The sequence below is a fragment of the Fistularia commersonii genome, chromosome 20, assembly GCF_037954325.1.
Source record: "Fistularia commersonii isolate RoL2024-O1a breed Wild chromosome 20, RoL_Fcom_v1.0, whole genome shotgun sequence".
In the NCBI taxonomy this organism is placed as follows: Eukaryota; Metazoa; Chordata; class Actinopteri; order Syngnathiformes; family Fistulariidae; genus Fistularia; species Fistularia commersonii.
In genome coordinates this window covers 4643788-4671539 of record NC_141303.1, presented here as the reverse complement: position 1 = coordinate 4671539, position 27752 = coordinate 4643788, and the positions used below count along the sequence as shown (strand labels likewise).

The 27752-nt window shown below is 40.1% G+C and overlaps 1 protein-coding gene across 2 annotated transcripts in view; it reads right to left on the bottom strand.

The window, feature by feature from the left end:
* Positions 1–23568, bottom strand: part of nkain2 (sodium/potassium transporting ATPase interacting 2) — an 86219-nt gene extending 62651 nt beyond the window's left edge. Inside the window, exon 1 of one of the 2 annotated variants that reach the window (XM_086166665.1) lies at positions 22586–23568. In XM_086166665.1, the coding sequence (XP_086022791.1) occupies positions 22586–22639 (54 nt within the window). In that variant the 5' untranslated portion in view covers positions 22640–23568. The remainder of the gene's footprint in view (positions 1–22585) is intronic. The other variant, XM_086166666.1, reaches the window with a different exon arrangement.
* Between the last annotated feature and the right edge of the window lie 4184 nt (positions 23569–27752).

Genomic DNA, 27752 nt, shown 5'->3' with positions numbered 1-27752 from the left:
TATTAGTGTCTTGGCTTGCAGTAGGTGTTTATGGACATCAGCATGCAGAAAGATTTCAATGAAAATCAATCCAATGTAGATTTTTTTTCGTCATTTTAATAATCTAAATAATAAAAGCGTTCACATTTTCCTACCATTGTTCCAACACACCTCTGAATAATGCCTTGCATTATCTTGCATTCTACATAACATTGCGACCGCTTCCTCATTCTGTCTTTCATTTTCATACTGAAGGCTACATAAGTATCCTTCCAGCATTCTATCAACTTGTTTCCTTGACTTTATCTTTTATTTTCTATGCATCTCTCAATGCCTTACTTACTCCTTAGATGTAACCTTTTTTGCTACATCCTCTCATGTCCTTCACCGCCTCCTCCTCTCCTTTAGTCCTGCATTATCACCACTAGCACTCAGGTTTCCACAGCAACACACACACACACACACACAGTCTCCACTATCACCATTATACAGTCACACACACACACACACGGGCGTGCGCACTGGCAGTTGACACCGTAATCAACCCCACACATGCATACTCACACACAAACAAAACCACTGTTTTTTCTTGTCCAACTACTCTCATTCACACTTACTGTGTCTGACACCAATACGCGAATGCACGCACAAACGCGCGTGCGCGTACACACATGCTTGTGTGCGTACGTGCACGCACGCACACACTGAACCAGATGTAATCACTTTGAGTGCTGAGAGTGCAGCGCAGAGGTGTGCGAGTTCCAAATGTTACAGAGTGCCATCAATCATAAAATCCTTGGACAGCTGACAGTGTCGGCATTACACATCGTATCCCCTTATTTCAATCACTCTTGTCCTCCGCAGTGCTAAAGGCTTGAAGATTGCCAAATGATATTGGCTCCCTTTCATCAGACTTAGTGAATGATTATGTTGGATTGAGGGGGGGGAGACTTGCTTATTCAGGTAATGTCTTTTTGGTGATTTCAGTCAAGGTTTTGGAATTTGCCGTCTCAGACATGGACAAAATGGATTTGGCAATTTGATTAGTCATGATATAGATTCACAAAGTCACATCCCAATGTCACTGGTGGGCCAATAAAATTAAGTTAAGGGAGTGGTTTGTCTACTTATTTTCTTTCAATTTACGATTATCTGTTGATTATGCATGGCAGCGGGTGCTGAAGGTGAATTTTTTTTTTTTTTTTTTGGTCACCTTAAAAGTGAAACATGAACTGCAAGAGGTCAACTACCCCTTAAAAAAAGAAAAAAAAAGAAAATCAACCACAGAGGATTTCCTGAATCACTGAAAAGGTTCTTGTCATATAATAATAGATGCCAGGGGTAAGTGGATGTATATTTAAAAGCCACTCCTGTTTTTCGCAGTTTACGAGTTTAATGTATCATACTGTAATAAATTACTTTCTGCAGGCTTAATAAATAGCTCCCATTATTTGGATAAATAAGTACTCACCCTCTTGAACCATGAAAAAATACAACATTGACTATTTGTCTATTATTACTCCTCCAGTTTATATCCATTGACATGCAGCCTCTAGGGTAATAGCTGCCATCTCACTGAGACTAAATTAAACGTAACAACACTGATGTGAGGTCAAGGTGGAGGGGCTAAGTAACTTTGATAATCTCGTAACAATGATCAGCCATGATTCCTTTAAATTACGACCTCCATTCCCCTAACCTTCATCTTTCTACTTTCCTTAATATTTCTCAAAGCCTTAAAAGCAGCTTAAAATGAACTGAGCTTTCACAGCCTCTCACGTCGCTGCAGTCAGACCTAGAATAGTAATGGTGCTACAGAAATGTTTTTTTTTAATAAGAATTTTAGTTGTTTATATATTTACAGAACATAACCCCATATATTTGAATAATCCCAGACATGACTGTTGCTGGAGAAAATAAGTGATGACATGAACAGGTACATTTTAACAGTGCTGGATGTAAACCAAGTATATTTACTCAAGTATAGTAAATAAAAACAAATTGAAGTCACTTCCTATTAAATTTGTCTGGTTACCATAGTTAGGGACTTTCAAATCGAGTGAAAATTGCAAACATTTATCGCTGATTAAGGAGTAATTGGATTTCTATGGACAGAGGAAAAATTCTTATAGCTCTGAAGCTAAATAAACAATTTAAAAACCATGTTGCAAGGATTGGGGTAGCGCTGATACCGAGGTGAAAGCAGGCTGCTTTTCTGGGCTCATGACTTTTTAGAGATACTTGGGATCCCGAAAGACTCGATGCTACAAAACAAGCCATTATGATCTTAAACTACCCGAGAGCACATAAAGTAGTTAAAATTACTTCAGCCTTTAACAACTACAGCAGTAAAGTGAAGTCACATTATGCAAAAACATCCTATATAAAAGATAAAACACTGAGAGGGAGCATTTTACCGGAAGAAGTGATTACTTGTACTTCTGACACTAAATTCTGCTGATATTTAAAATAGGGGGAGTTTCAATGGAAGGGATGTACTTGTTTGGGGGTATTTTCAGAGTGGTATTAGTACTTTCCCTGAATAAAAGGATCCGTATTCTTTGCCATGGCCTTGGGTTTAAATTTGTGCGCAATCACTTAAAAATGTAAAGAAGTAGGTACCATTCTGGATTTGCAAAGCTTCCTAAACTAAAATAGTCTTGCCACCGAAAAAAAAAAAAAAAAAAAAAAAAAAAAACAGCATAATGCGGTTGGGATCTGTAAGGCTGAGTCAAAAAAAAAAAAAAAAACATTGGGAAAACTAGGACTTTTATTGTCATGGTTACAATTGCACAGCAGTAAGTATTAGTGATGCATAGGACATAAAGAAGCATATTTTGTTGCATATTCTAGTGTTTTGAAATTTCTATTGGATAAAAAATGCACTTAAGGAATGAATTATGACCCACTGTGATATACCTCAAACAGCAATAAAATCGCTATGGATGCAGATTCATGAATATAGCTTTAATTTCCCCGTTCTGTTTAATATTCTCCATCGCACGATGCCACCAACATGCTTAGCTGTCTTGCAGGTATTGGAATTACCTGCCTAATCTTCTCAGTTAATGCAGCAGTACTTGGACACAGTTATTTTATGTCCTCACCACCATATGGATTCCCTCCAGATACAAAAACACACAAACAAACACGCAAACACAAATACACACTGACACGCACGTATAAACACACCTGTCCACAGAACACTGCCGTCACCACACAGTCTCTAAAAACATACCATGCTTCTATTTTGGTAAGACGTGACAATACTGTTTGGCTGATATGATGATACGGAGCCAGGCTGAAAGCTGAGACTGTATCTGTATCTTGCTTTAGCTGCTGTATTCAGAAATACAAGAGATTGCCGGATCTGATTACTCCTGTGTGTGTGTGTGTGTGTGTGTGTGTGTGAGTTGTGTGTGACAGAGACAGAGACAGACAGAGAGAGAGAGAGAATGAGAGAGAAAAGGAAAGGGGGAGCAAAGAAAAAAAAGAAGGCAGTATTTTGGATGTGTGTCTATGTGTGTGAGAAAGAGATAAGAGTGGAGCCCAACCAGAGGCCAGGTGTGTAAGGTAATGACACTAAATCAATTCATACTGAGAGGGAGAAGGAGTAAAAGAGGAGAAAGGAGAGGCCATGAGAGAGGGATGGGAAGTGAAAGAAAAATGATTACAGGTAAAGATGAAAGTGTAATGTGGTGCCTGTTCTGCTCTCACACATCACCCAGTATCTTCTTCTAGTGCTTAAAGGGATTGAGAGCTGAAACAAAGGTCTTCTTTGCCGGTGCCTTAAGGGATCATCAGAAGAGAGGCGGATTCCCTGGATTCATATAGCGAGAATATCTGGGCAAAGAATGGGAAGACCGCATCTCATCGTTTGTGTGTGCACGCCTGGCAGTGCATTGGCATGAATTTGCATACTTGCACGCAGAGTTTTTAATGTGTTTGTTTGTGCATGAATGAGAACAAAGAGCTAAATAAAGTATTTATAGATCAAAATAATGGCAGCTTTTGAATGGAGTGACACGGGAACCTGGCAGGTGGCCGTAAAGCTGTGACCCATCACACATAAGAAAGCTCCAGTCTTTGGTATCTGTACCTTTCATGCAACCAGAACACAGAGGCTACTGTGTCGCAAGGATGTAACGTGGTGTTCCTAATCTTCAGTTTTAAAAACTGAAATGCCCTCGTTAAAACGGAAGTTGTCCACACTTTCAGAGGTGTGCGAAAGCAGTAGGAGCTTTATCTGTGGAGTCTGTTTAAAGAGATCTGAAAGAAGATAAAAATATCAAAATTCAACTTAATGTTCAAAGGAATAGCCGATCCAAAAGTGAAAGTGAGTCATTATCTGATCAAATGATTTTTTATCTGAGCTGCACTGTAGTCGAGGCTCAACCAGCCACATTGAAATGATGATAACACACCGTCTAAACCAGGGGTGTCAAACTCATTTTGCTCCGGGGGCCACATACGCCCTAATTTGATGTCAAGGGAGCCGGACAAGTAAAACATTACCTAGAAGTAACACGAAGTCCAAATTTTTCCTTTGTTTTAGTGTAAAGAAGTTAAACAGGTAAATTATAAAAATCTTTATATGTAATGAACTATTCCTCTAAAAAAATACATGATGAATTAATATTAAAAATGAATATTAAAAAAGAATTATATTATATTAGTAATGAAATTATACCCTAAATATATTTTTGAGTTAAAAGAGAAAATCTTGTCCTTGTGGGAAAATTTCCCACTAGAATTTATTAGAAAATTGATTGGTAGCATGTATAAGAGCAGGTATAATGTTTGCAAAGCTAATGGTGGCTATTCTTGCTATTAAATCAATGTTTTTAATTTTGCCCATTTATTTATTTATTTATTTATTTATTTATTTATCTTATTTTAAATATAATTTTGTTCTCAAATTTTGAAAGCAAAAAAAAAAAAAAATAGCAAAGTTACTTTTTCATTTTTTTCCCTGCCCGTTTTCTCTTTTTTTTAAACCCACTGTATAAAACCCCCTGGTGCATGCGAGAAAAAAAACGCGTGGGCCGCACAAACGCAAAGATTAGATTTCAGGCAGGGGGCCACAAAAATTGTTCACCTGTATGCTGGACTTTTTGAACACGAATATATTAACAATTAGAAATGAACCACTCACGACACATGGTCGTAGCTTAATCAGGACACACGCTGAACGGCTAAATCATCTACAACCCAAATTCCTATGTTTACTAAAAAAAGCAATTCTTCACCCAAACAGATAATTCAGCAGTCTGATGAGCAATAGGACGTGGCTTGATCTACCAGGTCTTACCAGGTGTTCACCACAGTTCATCATCTTTTATAAATATCAAACCTGTTAGTGTAATTTCTCTCTTGTTCCAACCGCTCGAGACAGAAGGCCGCCCACATTGAGCTCAGATCTGTCCAAAGGTTTGTGCCCAGTAAAAGGCAGCTTTTCCTCGCCAAACGCTCGCTCCTCGGGGGAACGTTGGGCTTCTGTAGGTTGCTTTACAGATTGTGGCCCAGACCTGCTCTACATGGAAAGCCTGGCTTGACTCTACTTTGAAAATTGGGCCCCCGTGGGGCTTCACAGGGAAGCTGTTTTACAACTTCCTCCCACAAAACATAAAGAAATCGTGACCAGCTGTACTGGTTTTCCACTTTTATCCAGAGCAAATGAGGGACAAAACTTGGTCAAATCAATGTCTAAAAAAAAACAAAAAAAAAAAAAGCCAATCTCTGTTTCCCACTGAAATAAATGCTATTTCACAGCTGATTGTAAGTTTCATGCATGAAAAGAATAAAACTTTCACAAGGAAAGCAGTTTGCCCGACATCAGATTGTTATTATTATTATTTTTTTTCATTTGTCAGATCATTTGTATCATTCGATCTTCCATCCTCAGTCCTTCTGATCATATATTTCTTTCCAATTCTCAACCAAAACTAGTTATTGTTCTGATTCAATGGGGCTGCTCCTTTAGCTACCACTCTCGTAGTCATGGCCACTCTATCCCCCAGTTTGGTCTTGGCATGCTTTGAGTTTCTCTTTCTTAATCCCATTCAGTTATTCCTGTGAATGTAAAATAGGACGGCAGTACGAGCTCACTACCATGAAAGGTAAGGGACTGCTTTATAACTTTTCAACTGATACACGGATGCTGCATTAAGGCGAGGTATTGCAGTGCAAAGAATGCACCCCCAGAGGTCAGTCTCTATTCTCTGCCATTGAAACAATCTAGAGAGGAGAAAAAGACAGTGAAAAGAATGGATGGGTCAAAGACGGAGTTTGTAAAACAAACAAAAAAATATATATATATAAATTACCTTTGCTCCGTCAGGGAGTATTTTGGCTTAACGACTTGAACCGGTCAGCGCGGATGAAGCTATGGACAATATACAATATGTGTCAAGGATTACTGCTGATTTGTGCTCTGTGTGAAACACCCAAAGGCTACAGTGTCGGCTGGCAGTCTTATTAATGTTCAGGAAAGTTGCAGGTAATAATGGTAAAATGTTAAACTCTGACAAAACCACAAAGTCCATCATTTATTAATGCTCCATTAAAATTTGCCTTTCCCCGGTTCGAACTCAGGCCTCTCTATGTGGAATTTCTGTACCTGTATGTATGTGTGTGCGTTTGTGTGTGTGTGTCTCAAAAGTAATTCATGATTCCATTTAGTTTTTTGAGCATCAAATTACATTTAGAGGGCAGAGATATTTGTCAATGAAGCAATCAGCTGAAAGTTTTGTATGTTCAGCATTACCTGAGCAGACACACCGTGTACTCGCGTTAAGCTGACCGAGACACCGATCACGCTGCGCTCTTCAGTGCATGTGCATGTGCACGTGTCTCTATCTCAGACCCAAGTTCAGCGGTATGTCTTAGTTGTTAAAGTTGAAGTTGATTATCTGTCTGTGTTACTTCATATAAAAAGATCACTGAGAAAGAAAGGATCTGATAGACTGATTAGAAAGCAGCGTTAGGAAAATCACATTCGATGATGTTCATGCTGGGGTTGATGCGCACGCAGAGGAAATTGGATTGTTATCTCTCACACATGGATAAATAAAAGAAGGAAAGAGCTGTTTTTTTTTTCCTAACAAAATGCAATAACTGTCCAAAATACAGTGAAAAAACAACATGTCTCTCTGCCAATATTCATAATAACATGTTGCCAATTTCTTCTTTTTCCCTGAGCTAGCAGCCAAAACTATTGAAAACAAAGTGGCTCAGCACTTTATAATTTATTCTATAGTCTTCCTACTAGTCTTTTCTGGCCTTAACCATGATAGCAAAAGAGAGCATTCAGACAAAGATGTACTGACGCTGCAGCCAAGGCTTTTAGACAGGAACCCCCTTTCCTGCCATGTAGATGACACGTGGAGATGATTTAGGTGAAATGCACCTCAAACTTGTAGTCCAAATACATTATCTAATGTTATTCTCACTGCGTCGGTGGACGTCACATTATATTTAAGCTCACACGTTTCTCAATGTCAATTTTTTTTGTCTAAAAATTTGGCTCCATAATCGTTCCATATTAGAAAATCATTCCACATGACCTTCCCCCTCACACGAGAAAGCTTTTCAAACCCCTGAATTCATTAAGATCTGCAGCTGTTTGAGGTATGATGTTGCCATACAGTTTGCATTTGCAACACAGAGCAAAATACAGCATTCGGTGCATCTGTTTCGAGTATTACAAAGTCAGCCACGATGTCATTTTAAAGCTTAAATGTATGGCATGTGACTTCATGCAAAACAAGCGGTACCATCTGCTATGTTGCCACATTTCAGTCAGAAGACGTGCCAAAAATAACAATAAGAAAACTGATTTACTTGAACTAATCAATGAAATTAGCAAACCCTTTGACCCTCCCAGTTGAGATTTATAACAGCAGAGAAGAGCAAGCTTGAAAAAGATAAGAGCTTATAGTTTAAGAGAGCATGTCAGAGGACTTTGCTTTTTAATTCTCACAGCCAACTTGACAAGATATTCCATTTGTTGGTGCAATAATGGCCCGAGGCTTTCGTCTTGTTAGAAGTAGCAATTTTGATACCAGCCACTGTATGCAGTCAGTGTACAATAATGTGAAAGCTCAGTGATATTTTTTCACTGTGCAAAAACAAATTCCTGGACAAAAGAAACCTTTACTTGAACAAAACAGAAAAATGATTTGATTCATTTCTTTGCATAACAGAGACAAGCTGCGCTGGAGTGCATGGCTTTTTCTTTTTTTTTTTTCTTGTTTGAGATATCTGGTCCCTATGTGAATCCAGCCTCTGACCAAGTGACAGTAAATCTTTAGCAGATAAATCAATAAAGGTCACTCTTCAGACAAGCCAATACAGTTTTCACCCCACTTTTGGTCTTGGCCTTTTCTTGCTTTGTGTCTGCCTTTCCAAATCCTCTTGACAACAAGGCAAACTCATGAAAACAATATAGCACTTTGGTATCGATGGTTCTCTGATTGCCTGTGTGTGATCTGATATGTTGGCACAGAGTAGACTAGGTTATAAAACACAACTCATGTCAACTGTTTGATTGGTATGATATATGCTCAGAGCTGTAAGTCAGTAGATATTGATCGACTACTCACCATCAACTTCTACTTCTTCTTCTCCTTTTGGCTTTTCTCTTCAGGGGTCGCCACAGCGAATTAACCTTCTCCATCTAACCCTATTCTACGTATCCTCCTCCCTCACACCAACTACCTTCATATCCTCTTTCACTAAGTCCAGAGATCTTCTTCTGGACCCCCTGCCTGGCGGCTCCAATTCCAACTCACCATGAACTATTGTTTATATTAATGTGAAATACATCTGTTCTGTGGTTAGTCAGAATAAAGCACTATGTCAAGTCCCAATACATAACGGTCGTGTCGAACAAGCAGCTAATATGAATATATGAATTTTAATGTGCAATTTTCAAATAAAATTTCCTGATATTTTCTAAGCCACGAATAACAACAATTGTAAAAGTTTACATCAAGGTGTGTAAATGTATACATTTCCCCCAAACTTTTTTGACATTCTTAACTATGTTGTGAAGCTCCAGCGTAGGCCTCTATTAACATATTCATATCTGCATTGTTTAACTTGCAAATTTCTGCATCTGCTTTCAAATCCAGAATCATATACGCCATTGCTCAGTTGTCACAAAGTCAACCACCGAAAAAATATTTGGCTTTTCCCACTCTGACATTTTTTTTTTTGCCTACTATCAACAACTGTTTATAATAATGTGAAATACTTCTGTGATATAGTCGCACTTTAGTTGAAGTACTGGGTCAAGTCCCGATTCATGACAGTCAAGTGTCAAACAAGTAACTGTCGTTAAATATAAATCTTAATGCCTATTTTTCAAATACAATTTCCTGCCATTTTTTAAGCCATAAATAACAATAATTGTAAGTTTTTGCAAAACAAGGTGTGTATGTTTCTAGCTTTATCCTAAACTTTTTATGACATATTCTTCACTATGTTGTGAAGCTCCAGTGTAGATCTCAATTAACATATCCATATCTGCATTATTTAAATTGCAAATTTCTGCATCTGCTTTCAAATCCAGAATCATTCACATCATTTGCTCCATTGTCACAAAGTCAACCACCCAAAAAATGTTAGCATCTTTCCATTCTGTCATTATTTTTTCTGCCACTATCAATGACTGTTTACAATAATGTGAACTACTTGTGTGATATAGTTACACTTTTTCTAAAATACTGGGTCAAGTCCCAACTCATGACAGTCAAGAGTTGAACAAGCAACTATCCTTAAAAATAAATCTTAATGCACTTTTCATATACAATTTCCTGACATTTCTAAGCCAGATTAGCAATGAATGTTAAATCTTGCAAAAAAAAAGGTGTGGATATTTATAAGTTCACTATGAATTTTTAATGACCTATTCTTCACTATGTTGTGAAGCAACATCAGCAAAATATCCATATCTGCATTATTTAACTTGCAAATATCTGCATCTGCTTTCAAACCCAGAATCATACACAACAGTCGCTCCAATGAGACAAAGTCAGCATCCAAAAATATTTGACTTTTTCCACTATCTGTCATTTAGGGCCATCACGGCTAACTCTGTGTTGTTAAATGACCCACTCGTTCATTTTATCATCTGTTCATCCATACATCTTTGGTATCTATCCATCATCGATCCATCTTCTCTGGTTATCCTCTGCCCCTCCCGTGCTTCCCCAACTCATCTCCCCAGCTTTCTCTCCATTCACTCCCCCCAAATCTCAGTCTCTCCATCCCGCTATCGATCCACATACAGACATTCATCTATCCGCTATGAATATATTTATCCAACCACATATTCTCCCCCTTCCCCCATCACTCCGTCCATCCTCCCATGGCTCCTTATCCCAGGCAAAGGGCCTCAATAGCAAAGACTTAACATGCTCCACTACCTCCACCGTCCCTGCAAGTCAACGCACGCAAACACACAGGGAGACATGCACACACACAAAGGCACTCCCTACAGGATGCAGAAGGAAAGACACAGACATCGTTTTCACAGCTCCCTGAGCAACTCAAATGGCCCGGGAGAGACTGCGCAGCACAGCAAAAGAGAGAATAAAAGAGAGAGCGAGCCTGTGAGAGATGGAGAGACAGAGAGAGAAAAATTACAAGGCAACAAGGGCAACAATGATACAGAGAGAGGAATAAAGTAATGGTACAGGGATAGAGGCCAGGATGGTGTAATGACAGAGCATAGGTTCTCTGAAACAGTAAACAATTTGAAACAATTTATAGACAGAGAAATGGTGATATAAAGAGCAAGGTCGATGTTGTTGATGGGACTGTGGCTGGATCATTTTTGAAAAAAAAGGACGTATCTCCGTAGCGAACAACAGCCCAAAACGGCTAGAGGAAAGTCAAGCGCTGTCACGTCTGAAGACAGCGTGACAAATCTCTCGCGTTTTTTTTTTTTTCAGCTAAACGTGAATCATTCCTAAAAACTGTCACTCTTCTCTACATCGAGCACGTTTTCCAACCCTCTGAATCGATGAGACTCGATGAAATATCATCAATGTCACACTGAAAATATGACCGGTTTCTCTCCAGATGGAAGCATTCATCTGACAACGGTAATATTTCCATCTCATAATTATGTGTAATGAAGCTCAAGGCATTACTTTGCAGTCGCTCGCCATTATAATTCAGACCCCCCTTTGATGTAATAAGATCAAAACCAGCACACAGGCAGAATATCAGGATTCACGGCAACAACAACAACAATAGTAACAACTACATCAACAGGATATGAGTTCTCAGAGAAGAATAGGAGTGTTTCACCTTGAGGGGTAAATAACAATACAGGAGCAGCAACTACAAAGTCAGCAGCACAGCAGTTGGAAGTGATTTTAAATTAAAACAGAAAGAGGAGGAAATATCTTTCTGTCTGTCTGACATACGTGTCGGGCCATCCGTCAACTTCCGTGTAAATATTGAGGCGGCGGTTCAACCAGATCATCCATCATTAGCGGTCACGAACCACGTAAGCGCCCGGCGTCATTGATACCCATCTTAGCAGTTCTGTCGGCAAATGTCTGCGATGCTGCCTGTTCAAATTCAGAACATGACCTTTGTTGCATGTTGTCGCCTCACTTTCCTCTCGCTCCCCAAGGCTGAGAGTCGATATGAAACCAGCGGCGATTTTGAAAGATGGGGTCAGGTCTTGGGAATATGATGGGAGGAAAATTGAAATTGGCCACCAGATTGCTTTGAAGAAACAAGCGATCGAACGTACATTGCCACAGGAGTCTGTGGTCCCAGTAGATGCTGTTACAAATGGATGGCCGTGCACATTTTTGGATGCATTGGAGGATGATGTAAATTGATAATGTACAAAAAAGGTTTGATACAAATAAAAACAAACATCCACTATACTTCATCGGTTTTGCCGTCAGTCAACACGAAAGCGCGTTTGTGCATTAAACATTCTTTTTCATGTTAATTACATTCTGAGCTATTAATATTATTGCCAGTATCATTGGTCCTGGTTTTAGACAGTGTCTTGCATGTATTCATTTTTTTTCTTTTTGGTGTATTTAACGACCAAAACACCCATGTTCTCTCTCCGTGTATTTGTTTGGACGTCAGCGATATTTCCGCTGTCCTTGTCATGTTGTCTGCTGTAAGCCATATTCTATGTCACACAGGTCCTTTCAGGATGTATGTCTTGGCTGCAAGTGCTTGTGTTGATGTCTTCCATAAAACACCTTTGTAAATCAAGCAAAGGCCTCCAGAACATTATATTAATCATTTTTGTGTATCTTAGTTTGGGTATGGCTAGTGGCAGCTTTGGAGATTGGCCTATTCGAAGGGGTGTGACGATTCTACAAATCCATCAAAGGATTTAAGTCTGTGGTCAAACTTGGACTGAACTTTTTTTCAGGCGGTGATGGATATATGTTACTGCGACTGTCACCGGGGTTGAACCGGCAATAAAATATCACAACCATTTTCCAACATTTAGGATCGGTGAAAAGACTAACCGTGCACAACCTCTGTGTAAGAAGTCTGTCCTATGTGCAGCATAATTGGAGGTAGGGCATGGCTGATCTCACTACCTTAAACCGTGGGCGATCTCAATTGGACATTGAAAATCAGATCATGGAACCTGATTCTTCTCCTAAAATTCAATCATTGGATCTTTTGATCAGATTGCCCTACTGAGAGTGTAGCAGTTCCAGCTGATTTGGTAACGATGATGTACCTCCAAACTGAGTTGCCCACAAACTCAACTACTGTAATGGTGAATAGAATTTAACAGTCGTTCGCAAATTCAACAAAGGACGATTATAAATAGAAAAAATTATGCAAAAATCGTAGGAGGAACAGCTTATCAATGGGTTATGCCAAACTTTTCATTTACGCAACTGCTAAAACTGGAAACATTATTTGAATATAATACCACTGCGCTAAAACGCAGAAGTACGGATTCTAGTATAAGTCACATCAACTGATTTGTACAGTTCTTTTCTAAATAAACACTGGAATTCAACACGAGATGAGTCTTTGGGGTGGAAAACATTGACAACTACAGACTTCTGCCACTTTCTCTTGGTCATTAGGGATCGATAAGTATAGAATCACAGGGGGGGGGGAGCTCCATCACCTCCTGATGTTTAGTGATATATGTTGTCAGCATCAGTCAAATATCAAGGCAGGAAAGCTGTAACGGCTTTCCGCTTGGTCTTTGGACGCGGTCCAGCATTAGAAACACTTTACTGCACATTTTCTGGTTTAACGCTTGGCCTTTTTCCAGATCTTAATGTACTGACTTGATTTGAGGACTCCAGGTTGTGCGGAATTATGCGTTGTTTGGTTACAGAGTTTGACAGACATTTTTTGGCTGATGGATTTTTCTTTTCAGCACAATAAGCATGGCATCTCATTTAACAATGAGACACAGTTTTTCAGTACCATAGCGTCAGATATGACAGAAACATGATCCATCTTCTACAGACTCCATGAAATTACATGTGATTCAGAAGCAATGTCTGGAATTAGGCTGTCTTATTCGTGGTTGTATCCAACTTGAACATTCTTAACCCCAAGCAATTTTTGGGCTTGTTTTTGGTTCACTTTTTACTCACTCTGCAGGTTTTCCACCTGTGTATTATGAGCCCAGAAGCCAAGTTTAATTGAATCCTCACCAGGCTTAAAAGGCTGGGAATTTTCCAAAATGTATTTTAAGACACCCTCTAATGTGTTATGCAAGTTGCAAGGACTTTAAGGAATAATTTATATCGTGAATGTATATTCTTAGTGAGTTCGCACTCACAAGGGACAGTTGTGTGGGTAGGAAATTAGCAGTAACATTGCACCAGCGGCTAATTCGGCGTTCTAAAAACTTATGTCAAATTAAAAAACGTTTAAATGTTCCTGATCGATTTAGTCGACAGCAGGTTGTTCACTAAGACAACAGACTTTCACACCAATTTGCCCAACGTATTTCCAGAGGTTGTGTTCAGCTTTAGGTGTTGGTGCCCAAAGTTTATACCAATAAAAAAAGAATGTTGTTTGTCTAGAACCGCTGCTTAAAACTGGAGAAACAGCAAAACAAAAAAGATATTTTTTGAGTGTATCACATCTCTAAATTGCGCTCCCTTCCAACTTTATGAACACAGTGAGAGTGACTTGGAGCAGCAGTCATTTCCCCCACTGCAGATCCTATTCCTGCTGCAGTAGAAATTACTTACACATGCATCATTACAAAAAGTGTCACGAAATATATCCTGTTGTCTCAATCTCAAAAGCATTTTACAGTAAAATATGAACAAACGAAGCATGTCAAGGCCATTTTGAGGTGTTCCTGATCTCCATAAATTGCATTTTCATTTAATTCTATGCTGTTTATGCTGCAGTATCAGGGGGAGCTGAAACTAATCCCAGGGGTGCGATATAATGCAAAGGTCCCCAGTCAATCACACAGCTCACATTCAGTATAGGGACATATTACAATTTACGCTGTACATTTCCCACCAAGATTCTCCAGCTTCTGTGTTTGTGGCTTACAAGAGGAATCTAGAACACCGTCGGAAAAATTACCCAGGCATTAGAAAACATGCAAACTCCACACTGACAACCTGGCTCTTTTTCTGTGAGGCGCTGTTATTAACAATACGATCAACTAAATACGGCCCTCGCTGCTGCAAGAGGTCCAGGGGCAGGATGTCGGACTGATTTAGAAGAGCAGACTTGTTTCTCTGTGCAGATTCAGTTAAACTTTACTGAATGATTAGCCATTCCAGCTCGTGGACAGATTGTGAAGGCTGCTTTTCTTTAAGAAATCCCAAATACAAGGGAGAGGATGTGGTGACAGATAAAAAAATGAAAAAGCAAGAAAGTCAGGAACAGTCATTTATTAGGGTCAAGTGGCTCCAGAGTGAAGGTGCGTGTGTGTGTTGGGGGTTTTGGTTAACTTTTTTTTTTTTTGTTACTTTTTAATCTATACCTAAATTTTACTCTCTTACCATCAAATTGTTTATGTATTGTCTTCAATCCTCTGACTACTGTGTGATCAAAACTTCTTTTTTTTTTTTTTCACGCCACCTTTGGTGAACAGCTTTGGATTGTGTACACAGCTACTCTGAGAAAATGTTTGAAATGTGTTATTACACATGACATTAAGGGAAAGTCTGTACCAACTCAAAGACGGGCACGTTGACGCCTGTTCAAACATATGCACGCAACATTTCTGGGGCGTGCAAATAAATAAATGTAAAACGCTGAGGTGCAGTTTGAGGAGACCACACCTAGAGTTAATGAGGTTAAGTCAACAAGGTTACACCGCTATGAATATCTACTCCTGATAATTTGATCAGTTTATCAATGTTAGCTGTTTGCCTTTGGCTCAATTTTCTGTTTACGATGGTAAAAATCCAACCCTCAAACCCATCCTTTAAAACCAAGTGTGGTTGATCATTATTACTGTGAAGAACTTTACATGAAAGTATACACATCTATGTACTAAAATAGTTAAAAAAGTCCAAAACAGATCGTGAGAATTTTCCTTTTTAATTAAATCTTTTGCACTGAGGTTTTAATTTATTTCAGTGGTCATTTGGAGGTAGACATTTAAGGTTTTCTTTAACTGCGTAGATATGGAACAAATATAAATGACTGGTCTCTTCAACAAACTCAATAACAATGGTTTACTTAATTCCTTATAGACGGCATCTTTAAAAACAAGGCGGTGTACCTAATAAATTGGCGAGCGAGTAAATCCAGGTATATTTGGAATAAGAGAGACTGACAAATTGGAGACAGTGGAAAAGAAAGAGCGACGGAAAATCCATAGACTCAGAGCTGAGATGGAGTGTGGCTTTTGTTTAAGGCAGCATTGTACATGAAAGACAGCAAAACCTTTTTTATCTTACTGAGTTGTATCAGTGAGGAAGGAGGCTTGAAGACTGTGTTTATTCCGGAGACCAAGAGCTCCTTTGGCTTTCAACTCAAACAACTCTCTATGTTGAATTTCTTCAAATGGCGATATGCCAGCAGTAGGAAGTATATGCATACCCATCTTAAAATTAGCATTACTAAAGTGACTGCAACTGCAAATTCTGAATGCTAATAAAAATGTATTTTGAACGGTTAAAACAAATGTAGTGATAAACCGCTGAATTTGTTCTCTCTTTTGGCTATTTTTATTCATTTTTCTTACTGAATTTTTTTTCAAGAAATGCCTCTGTCTGCACGGTTTGTGTTTTGCAATCAGGTAACATACCTGCCCCATGCAGACATAATTTTTGCATGCATGTTGCTCCTTCCAGGTAGTAAATAATTCATTAAGTTCCTCATTGGAGGAAATGTCAGAGGATTGTACTTCCGCAGACAAACGTTGTGTCTCAGGTACCCTATGGCTGCTTCACAGGGCAACCTGTTGGCCTCTTACAATCTTTATCCTGTCAAAAGACAAGTACACTGCTCAAAAAAATGAAGGGAACACTTAAAAAACACATCCTAGATCTAAATGAATGAAATATTCTTATGAAATACTTTGCTCTTTACACAGTTGAATGTGCTGACAACAAAATCACACAAAAATGATCAATGGAAATCAATTGTATCAACCATGGAGGTCTGGATTAGGAATCACACTCAAAATTAAAGTGTAAAAACAAACTCCAGGCTGATCCAACTTTGATGTAATGTCCTTAAAACAAGTCAAAATGAATCTGTGTTGCTTCCTGAGTGGACACTATGATTTCACAGAAGTGTGTTTGACTTGGAGTTACATTGTGTTGTTCAAGTGTTCCCTTTATTTTTTTGAGCAGTATATATATATTAGGGCGATACCATTGTGAAATGTAAAATTTGGGGAAAAAAACAACTAAAGCGGCTGTTCACTATCATCTATAAAGTTTCAAGTGTGTCCCAATGAAACATAAAATACAGAAATTGATTCATTTTAAAAATTAAAATGTATTGATTTTAAGTATATTTTTTGTTGCATGTTATACTTTCATTCATTCATTTATTCATTCATTCAGCTTTTTTTTATCAATACTGCCTATCCTGCTCTATAGGTAGGTAGTGGGAGGGCTGGTTGCCAATTGATCACAAGGCTTCATATAGAAACATAAAATCATTCACTTTCTCGTCCACATATCTAAGCAATTAATGGTCCCCGGGGAACGAACTGTGTTTTTGGACTGCCGGAGGAAACCGGAGAATCCGGAGGAAACCCACACGGACGTTAGAGCATGGAAACTCAACACAGAAAGGCTTCCTGTCAAAATCGAGCTAGGGACCGTCTCGCTGTGAGGCGGCGGCTCTAACCACCGCGTCTTCGTGCCGCCCTGCATGTTTTACAACGATACGCAATTTTGCGGATATGCCTATCATGTGCGGACATGTACAGCTAATGGAAATCAGGAAACTGACATGCACAAGGCTCAGCCATTAGATCGAGATATTAGTACTGAGGGAGACAAGAGAGATGGAGTATCAGTTTGGCATTTAAATGCTGTTTATTTAGTGTTGATATCTATATATGGATATTGTAGTTATCTACTTGTACTTTATGATAAAATGTTCACCTTCACTTTCAGATGTAGTGTGATGATGCATGTTTACGGGGTGTAAGAGATGGTGTCAACCTGTTAAAGATGTACAATTTGATGTATCACCCAAAAACTTTGAGAAACCACTGATCTATGCTATGGAGTTTCACAATGCGAAACCATCTATGCTTTTGGGTCATTAATTATTATCGGAGTGCAATTGTGCTCAATGCTAGAGTACTAAAATTCTATTATGTTTGCATAAATTAATCATGTGGTACCCCGATAACATAATTAATGGTCTATCAACAAAAACAAACCCTCCTGTCACCAATCGCACTGCTGGATGATTTAGGTCCCATCTTTGTGATGGCAGCTGGTGGGAATGAGGACCGAATCAGCAACAGGGCCGATCACAATTCATACAGAAAATGAGACATGAGTCTTGTGTGTGTGTGCGTGTAGGTGCTCAATTATTTAGAAACGAGTTCAAACAAAAAATATCTTGCATTAGAAAAGTACTTCTCAGTCAATAAAATTATTGGTGATAGAAAAAAATATCTAGTAGGCTGAAATTATGAATAATGTCAGAGAGTCAGTTGGTGTTAAGAGTAGGGAAGCTGTTCAGTGACCCACCACGCCGACGTTCACACTATCTACTGTATATCCAGCATTTCTGAAATGTAGAGGACCTTTTCCCTTCCAGTCTGAAACAAAACTGATAGGATCGAGACATTACATCTGTATAGCGGCATTTTAATTTTTGTTGGTGAATAAGTACTCATATTCCAACATATGATTTTTCTGCAAGGTTTCTTATTCCACCATTTCAAGTACACCGCTATTGTCACATATGCCAGCGCTGTACGCCTAATGACCTAACGATGAAACTGTAAAGGGAAATTTGACGCATTTACCTGATAACCGAAGCATAATCTTTCGACAACAATACTAGCAAAGTAGGCCATATTATATGGCAGCTTACATAAAGGTCCAGCTCGGTTTTAATCTCACTTACCCAGGTGTCCTTCCCAGTTTGTTTTTCTGTTCCATCACAAGACAGATGTACGGGTCAACCCATTATTGCTTTTCTATCTCAGAGAAAACACTCTGGCTTGGTTTTATTCTGTGAGCCCATCACGGTTGCCACAAACACGGCTAAATTGGGGATGAAGCCATACTTACCTGCGAAATAGTATCGAGGGACGACCGCGCCCTCGTATTATCACCGCTCTTCACCGAAAGTACGAAGAAAGCCTGCAACTTTGGCACGACTAAATATTTGCCCATTTCGTCATGAAGGTACAAACTGTTAGCCGGTACCTAGCTAGCCACGAGCTAGCTAGCTTAGGGGTTATTCTAGTTACATGTTGGCGAATGGAACAGCAAAGGTCTGTTTGTTTCCTTTTACATGTTTTAGTTACAAAAATATGCAATTGTAATAAAAAAAAAACATGTTTCGTGCCATTGTTTTAAAACAAGATATGCAAACTATGTGCCCTAAACGGAACTATGAACAAAACCATTGCTTGATACCAAGGTAGTAGGCACCGATATTTAGAATTTAAAGAAAAAAAAAAATCAATAATGGAATCATTAGAAACTTTATTACATTTCTGCTACTTAACTAACATCGTAAGACTGAACACCTTCGACGTTAGCTGCAAAGTCGACATATCTTCACCTCGGAACATTGATTTTTGTTCAGCCTACAGTGACATCAGCTATCTTAGCAATTAACCCGACTAATGAAGCAGAGGAAATACTGCTGTTCTGAGTTACAAAGAAATCAGTTCCACTACGTATCACTTTTGTTTTCTTGTCTGCGGGGTCGACTGTTGGGCAGAAGCTCTCGTAGCTTTAAAAAAAAAAAAAATATCCATGACCAAAGGCGGGGTCATGACCGTCTTGACAAGCGAATAAAAGGGCATGTTTTAATTTGTGGTGTTATGTAACTACATATCTTGATCCTTACATGCGTCCGATGTGGTTAATTGCTGTTTGTGACTTAATGAACGTGTACATCGGGAGGCGTCTTGTAAATGGTTGCTACTAAAACCGAGCTAACTGTGCGTGGCTGCGCAGCAACATGCTGTATGTCAGTGTTTTCAGGCTCCCAGCTCAGCTCATGGTGTGATCAGCAGGCTTAGCCAGTGCAACAGTTAACAGAGCAAAAAATGTTGTTGACTATGGCATGGCATTAGTTCCACTGCATTAGACTCAAACAAGCATGCACACTCTTGCTATTTCACCTACGGAAATACACAGCATCCCACAGCATCACACCATTTATGGCACGGGGCGTTTCAAGTATACACAGCTCATTGTCATTTTGCTGCTGACTTAAATAGCGACCCCTTTGCACAAAAGATACATACTCCGTGTCCCGTTTCACAGGACAATAGATGTTTCGCAAGCTCATAAAAAAAGAGATCATATGCAATAATACCATATGGAAAAATTGGGCTTCATGGGGCTCTTGTATAGTGAACCCAGATACACACAGAGCTTAGTGGCGTTTGCAAAACTGTCCTTTTCTACATGACAATAGCTCCTCAGTTTAACCACTGCATGCAATGCTATGACTGCTTCAGCACCCACAATTCTCTTCATGTTTATGCATTTGTCGTCATGTATGTACAATGTCCGATTGTGCCTTACAGCATGTCTTCAGTTTCCACGTACAAACACGATTTCTTACGTCATCTTGTTTCAGAAACCCGGGGTTTTCTTTGCCATGAGTGGCACCGCTTTGCCCAACCCCCCCCCCTCCTCCCGTACCTCCACTTCAGCTGGTGATTTCCTTAAATTACCAGCATTTTCTCCTGAGATTCTCACCTGGATCTGCTGTTCTGACTGGAGCCGCTGCTCTCTCTGACCTTATAATGCCTAATAACGATTCAGCGACATAAATAAACGGAAAGTGTTGCGTTTCGCTTAAATGTTTGTAAGTAATTAAAGCCGCATAATCAATATTCTTTCGAAAAAAAAAAAAGCGTGGCTCCCTGCGACTGCAACGAGAAAGGGGTCACGGGTAATGATGACACTACAGATAATTACCACACAACTCAGTGCAGGCCCCATGAAGCATTTTTCAGCTTATTTATCTGCTTTTACGGCACGCAGCAACACGCCTGGCCACAACAAGTTGCACAGTTGTGGATTTTAAAGATGTTTTATTAGAGTGGTTAACCACGCCTGCCACCATACAGTCAGTTAGATTAATGCCTCTCATGATTAATAGCTACGGATGTGTTTTTCACGCATTCTTGAGGAAGACTCCGCTAAGAGAGGAGCTACATAAGCTACATAAATGCATCAGTCACCAAATTTGAATTCATCGCCAGGTATTCATATCATGAATCAAATAGTCGGGGTCATATTTTACAAAAGAGAAAGGCTCAATTCTCCGATCTAGATTTGTGGAGCGTAATTTTCTTTTTTTGTTATTTTTAAAACTGAGTATAATTAAACCGCGATCATTTGTAGACATAATATTGTGCTTTGAACAACTCGGGGTGCTTATATCTAACAAAATGATGAAGAAAAAGAAGGGACCGACTTACCATCAATGAAAGTAACTTACTTAGTAGAAGCAAAATCAATCACGGTACGCTGTAAGTGGGCAAATTCTTAACCGTCTGAATCCATCATTATGATCTTTAACTATTCTCCTTATATTGTGTGAATGTAAGTACCTTTCTTGTATAGCCGTCTACAGGAAATTTCTACTAAAACAAGTTTTGTGGAGACAGTGGCGGGATTTCTGAATCTCAAGACCCCTGACAGCGGCCGTGTGCCGGCTCGGACCTGTCGACGAAGGCGTTAGAGCCGAAAGGAAGACGTGCGAGCAGCGTTCGGGTTCGATCTCTCGGCTCTCATCACCTTGTTTTGAGTGTTTTTCGGCACAAGGATCTGATAAACCGTCTGTGCATGACCTACCACACAGCCGTGTTAACAAGGGACCTTTGCTTGTCAGAGACCAAAGCAGAAAAAAAAAAGGTAAATATTTAACTCATGTCCTCACGAGGGATTCACCTGTATCTAGATGAAAATATCTCGGTGACATAAAAGCGACTCTCCAACAACTCTCATTAGCTGTGCTGCCGAAAAAAAAAAAAAAAAAAAAAAAAAAAACAGATCAACAGCTGATAAGCTTTCCACATTAATACAAAGATCCAATTATGAAATAATTCTCACACGTGTATGCAAACACACCTCCCGCCCTCCTCACTGGCACTTTTCCCAGCTCCTAACAGTGATGTCAGGCAGGGCCGGCCTTCACCCTGCATCGGGGCCCGGGACCAAAGGGGGCCCCCAAACACGACCCCAATAAATACAGTGGAATAATAATTCAATATCAAATAATATTTCTTTTTTTTTTTTAATCCAAGAAATCTGCAAAGCCTTTTCCTTGAAAAAGTCTCTCTATATATGCGTCTATATATATATATACTGTGTGTATATATGTATATGTAAGTACATATACAGTGAAATATAGATATAAGGGACTCCAACTTGACACAGCGCTGGAGTTCTAAATTACAAACTCAAGTTTGCAGAACATGAAAATGAGCAAACGAAAGCAGTTTGATCCACAACTTTAAATCACATCTCCTCCTCCTCCTCCTCTTCTCCCCCGCGTCACGCTCATCTGCTCCATCCATCCGCCGCCTCTCCCTCTCTTAACTTCCACTCGTCACTCCCGGCCTCCATCAATCCATCATGCTTGATAAGGACGCTGGAGTTCCCACTTAGAGCCATTCATCCATTCACTCCCGGTATTTATCAACATGTCTCTCAAATCGAGCCTCACCTTGTTTCTTCGCCACTTACACACCTATTAACTCCTGAAATGTGATCTTTCACTCATCCATCTGCTCCACCGCCTATATCCACGCCACCGCTCCCTCTCCTCCGCCTCGCCTCGCGGCCGAGAATGCATCGCCTCGCGTTCGAGACGAACTCGGGGAAGATTGGGGGAAAAAAAAACACATTTTCCCTTCCTCCTCGGCGATTTTTTGCCCTTTGAGCCGCCGGGATCAATTGCGCTTATAACAACTTACCAGCTGCATGCCACAGATGAAGGCCAGGGTACACCTGCCACTGCAGCACCCCATGGCGTCCTGCTGGCCCCTCTCCGGCGGGCCACGTGGCGAGGAAACCCTGGATAACTCCCAAATCTCCAGCTGGACCGCCAAATCAATTCAATAAAGAAATAAATAAACAAACAAACAGAAAAAAAAAAATAGCCCTCCGTGGTGGGGTGGTGGGGGCGGAGGGGGGGGTGGGGTGGGGTGGGGGGGTCCGGCTGGCCGGCTGTTCTTGCCCAGGTAGAGGCGGCCTCGGCCTCAGCGAGCAGAAAGCGGCCCCTGCGCTCTGTGGATGGAGCCCGGGGGGATAAAACACCCCCGCTTCATTCAAATGGCGGGGAAAAGGTCTCGAAATGTGATCTGGCGGCCGGGCATGTGGGGGGGGGGGGGGGGGTCGTGGGGTGAGTGAGATGAGAGTGGGGTGCAAGATGGGTAGGTAGTTGCACTTTGGGGGGGGGGAGGGGGGGATTCAAGTCCAAAAAGAATAAATTGAGCTCTGATGTCTTGGCGAAAAACCCCCTCTGCAATTTAGGTGGTGGGAGACATTGTTAGGAGGTCACAGAATCCACAGCGGTGGCTGCTGAGGGCAGAAAGTGGCTGGGGAGTCACTCCACGCGTGACACCGCACAGAATCCTCATACCAGACTTCAGGAGGCACGTTGATCGGATCTGGGCAGATTAGTAATCCGATTAATGGAGCCGATCGGAGCGGCCCTAATATGATGTCAGGCGCGCGGGACACATACACACACACGCGCGCGCACACACACAAACACACACACACACACGCACACGCACACACAAGTGAAAGTGGTCGGTTTTCCCCTCCTTAGCAGACGAGATCCCGGGGGAAGTGAGGGACTTCCCGCATCCTCCGGGCTCCGGGACGCACGCAAAAAAAAAAAAAAAAAAAAAAAAAAAAAACCCGCAAAGTCCGGTAAATCCCACGCCTTCGCGCCGGCGTTTTGATCCGATCGCAAACTGAGAAGCGTCAACGGGAAGACGGTTTCTGCGTCTCAGTTGGGCAACGAGTCCTCCTTCCGTTCATCTCCGAGATCCACGCACGCAAACACGCACACTCACACACACACACACACACACACACAAGTGGCGTCCTTCGGTCGGGGATCGCTGCCTTCCGCCGTTACGACACACGCGTCTTTACACCGATTCAAAATAAAACAGAAAGACGCGTGTCCGCGTTTCGGATGGTGAGGGACATCGTGCCATTTCTGTCTTTTTCAAAAAAAAAAAAAAAAAAAAGAACAAGAAGAAAGAGAGAAAGAAATGTGGTGAGACGGAGGAAAAGAAGGTGTAAGTTTTAGTTGGTGATCTCCGGTGTGTCTTCCAGGAGTGAGGGAGGAGAGACAATGGGCACGGGGATGGACCAACGGACCGGGGAGACAGCGGAGAGGAGCGCCTTTTTCAGTCATCAAGTCGGACGTCGTGTGTGAGAGTGGGACTTCCGGTCAATCATTCCAGAATAAAAGCACTGACGCGACCGTGTCTCCCCTTCAGTTCTAACAAACCATCCATCTATCTGAGCCTTATTTATAACCACACATCAAGTTTTTGGAAATTCTTTACTTATGTTTTTTGTTTGTTTATGGTTTGCTTGTTTTTTTGCTTTGGACTATTTACCTTTAGCCACTTGTTATGTATCTATGGTGACTCAAATTATGGAACGCACCATCCGTCCATCCTCTGCCGCTTATCCTGCACTCAGGATCAAGAAGGATGCTCGAGCCCATCCCAGCTGTCATCGACCATTGACCGGTCAATCACAGGGCCACATATATAGACAAACAACCATTCACTCACTGAATTTCCCATTTCTTTCCAAAACCTATTAACCCGCTGCATGCTTTTGGACTGTGTGCAGAAACCGGAGAACTCAAAGGAAACTGGGTTCTGTACAAGCAAACATGTTAACATGCATGATTGTACGACAGCGTTTAACAGAAATCAGTTATTTGCTGTCGAAATTATAGGGTTTCATCAAATTACTTTTTTGTCTCCTTTCTGTCATGGCTGATTGGTCTATAAATATATACATACACACACACACACACACACACACACACACACACACACATATATATATATATATATATATATATATATATATATATAGACAACCATATATATGTATATATATATATATGTTACATTACATTACATTACATTGCATTTGGCAGACGCTTTTATCCAAAGCGACTTACAATAGAGGACATAGGAACTGCAAATACACTTGCAAATACACAATGCACAGGAAATATACAGAACTGTAAGCTTGGGTTAGTGAGGGTTATATATATGTATATATATGTGTGTATATTTATATACATATATGTGGTTGTTTGTCTCACTTTCTTTCTCTCTCTCTCTCTTTCTATGTATATATATATATATATATATATATATATATTCTGTTTTCCTTGTGTGTTGCTGCACATGCCGAGAGGCAAGGACGAAAGCAGACTTTTCACAAAATAGTCTAACAAACCATATATTCATATAATCATATATTAAATAAATAATATATAAAATCCGCACCAAGCTGATGGCTCATACTAGTGATTATAATAATCACCTCACGGATGATGTTTCATTTCTTCGACAAACCAACCATCCTAGTTGAGCCGCTAATTAAATCTCTACTTTTATTTTGAAGTCAAGCCTAGTCGGAAGTCTAACGGCGTTACGGCTGTTTCCATGTTACTTAACGGGGCTGATGATCCGCTCGGCGGGGGAGCGGCGGGGCTCCTTTTCACTCTGATGAGACGCTCCAACCGACAGGGATGGAGCTGTAGTCGGTGTGCAGCTGCTCAACAAGACGGCCTTCAAAAAAAAAAAAAAAAAAAAAAAAAAAGATAATAAAATGACTCTCTCTCTTTCTCTTTCTCTCTGTCTCTGCCTCTCTCTCTCTCTCAGCAGGAAGTCCTGTCTGAGTCGTCAGATAGTGACTCCATCCTAATTTCTCATTCCCATAATTGAGGACTAAGGGGTTTTCCCCTAACCTGCTATTAAAGGATTTTTTTTTTCTTTCTTTTGAGAGAGAGAGGCAGAGAAGACGGTGCTTTAAAAGATTCACGTAGAGCCGGGCTATTAGAATGGCTCACAGCTATCCATCAATTATTGGAGGCAGCCTTGGGTTAACACTCTGGAGTGTGATTGTCTCATTTATGACACTTCATTTAGCTCGGTGGCTCTCTGTTTTCCCCTCTTTGTGGATGGAGTTCAAAGAGCACCAAATTCAAATGATCCATCGGGATGAAAAAAAAAAAAACAGGAAAAAAAAATTCCCTATAATTAAGAATGTGTGTCTGTTTGTGTGTATGTGTGTATTTGGGGGTCGCTTGCAACCACGCCCATAAAGTGGCCAGCAGTTTAAACAGACACTGAGGTGTAGAGGCTATCACTGCTTTAGCTCCACAATATAATGGCCTGTTTTCCCCTCACCATCAATCTCTGTCACAGCCTGCTCCTCCCACACACACACACACACACACACACACACACACATACGCGCGCGCACACATACACACACAGCAAAACAACATACTTTCAGAAACACACACACACAATGTATTCACAAACAAATGCACGTACACACACACACTACCAGACACACGCCCCTATTACAACCTCACACAGCGCAACAGGAGTTTAATTATGTCACTAATCTTGAGTGACAGTTGCGTGTATAATGGCCGATTCCCCGGGGCCACGTGTCAAAGCATGCACTCATTCATCCATCCATCCCTTTCTCTATTTATCATCTTACCTATTTAGTCATCTATCCATCGTCCATCCACCCGTATTTCACCCCTCGCTATTATCTGCAGCATCTCTCAACTGCTCTTTCATTGTTTGTGGCTATTAATGTGCGCCTCAGCTATTTCAGCCTCCATTTTTCCCATTGTCATATGTCATCTGCTCTTTTATCAGGGTCGCCGACCGGGTCTATCGCCGGCGACCTTTGACCCCAAGGACCTTGACCCCGCATGACCTGAGGTAAGAAACCACCTGGCAGTTGGAGGTGTGTCAGCGCACGGGGGTTCATATCATCACTCTATCAAATGAATGAGCATCCGAAGATTCGGGTGTTAAAAATGAAACTCACAAAATGGATTTGACAGCTGACCTTTACAAGTAAAAACACCAGAATATGTAACAATTTAATTTAGTAGAATATCCATTGTTGAGAAAGTAAAACTCTTATTTGTTTTTGAGTAAGGTTGACAAATAATAGTAGTAATATTAAATATAGATAACTTGGTGAGTCACAACCTGGCCCCGGTATATGTGACTAGTTTGTTGATATGAGTCAAAATATTGCATAAGCAGCTTCTCGTAAAACTGAAGGGGTTTGTTTTGATGACAGTATGATTTTTTTTTTTTCCAAGAAAAATCAACTTCTAAACGTCTAAAACAAATTCCCCGCAAAGACCAGTGTCGCTATAGATAATGAATGAATTTTCTAAATAATATTGATATGGAACCTATCACTACGAAATAATCAAGCCTCTTTAGACTATTTCCAAAATAGTAATTTCAAGATATTTCTTATATGTGAAGTGACGGATTCATCTTGACACTTATTGTAAAGAACAGATAGTTTCTTATTGTGAAGTAGAAATTAAATAAATAGGTCTATCTTGTAGAACAATATAACCTTAAAATGTTGATACATTATCCATGCTACTCTGGCATGTTATTTCTCTTGTTACATGCAAAAAACAAGACTATATATAAATTCATCTTATATTGTGGATAAAATATTTGACTCTTTGATTAGAATGTAAAGAAAAAAATAGTGAAATACCTGTCACTGAGTGTTTGTGTGTTTTGTTACAACTTTCAAGGATTTTTTTTTTAAATAATTTAGATTTTTTTTTTTTTAAGTGAGCAGAAGATAAATGAACCTGCTTTTTTGATACCATGGAATGTAATTAAAACTAAAACAAGACAGAAATGGTATAAAGTAAAAAATAATATATGTCGATGTAACAAGAAGCATCAAGGAAATTGATCTGATTTTGAATTTTTAATTTCGAGAAACAAGTAATCGTCTCCTCTCAGAAAATCTGAAAAATTCATCTGACTTTACATTGGCGCATTTTTTTTCAGGTTATTC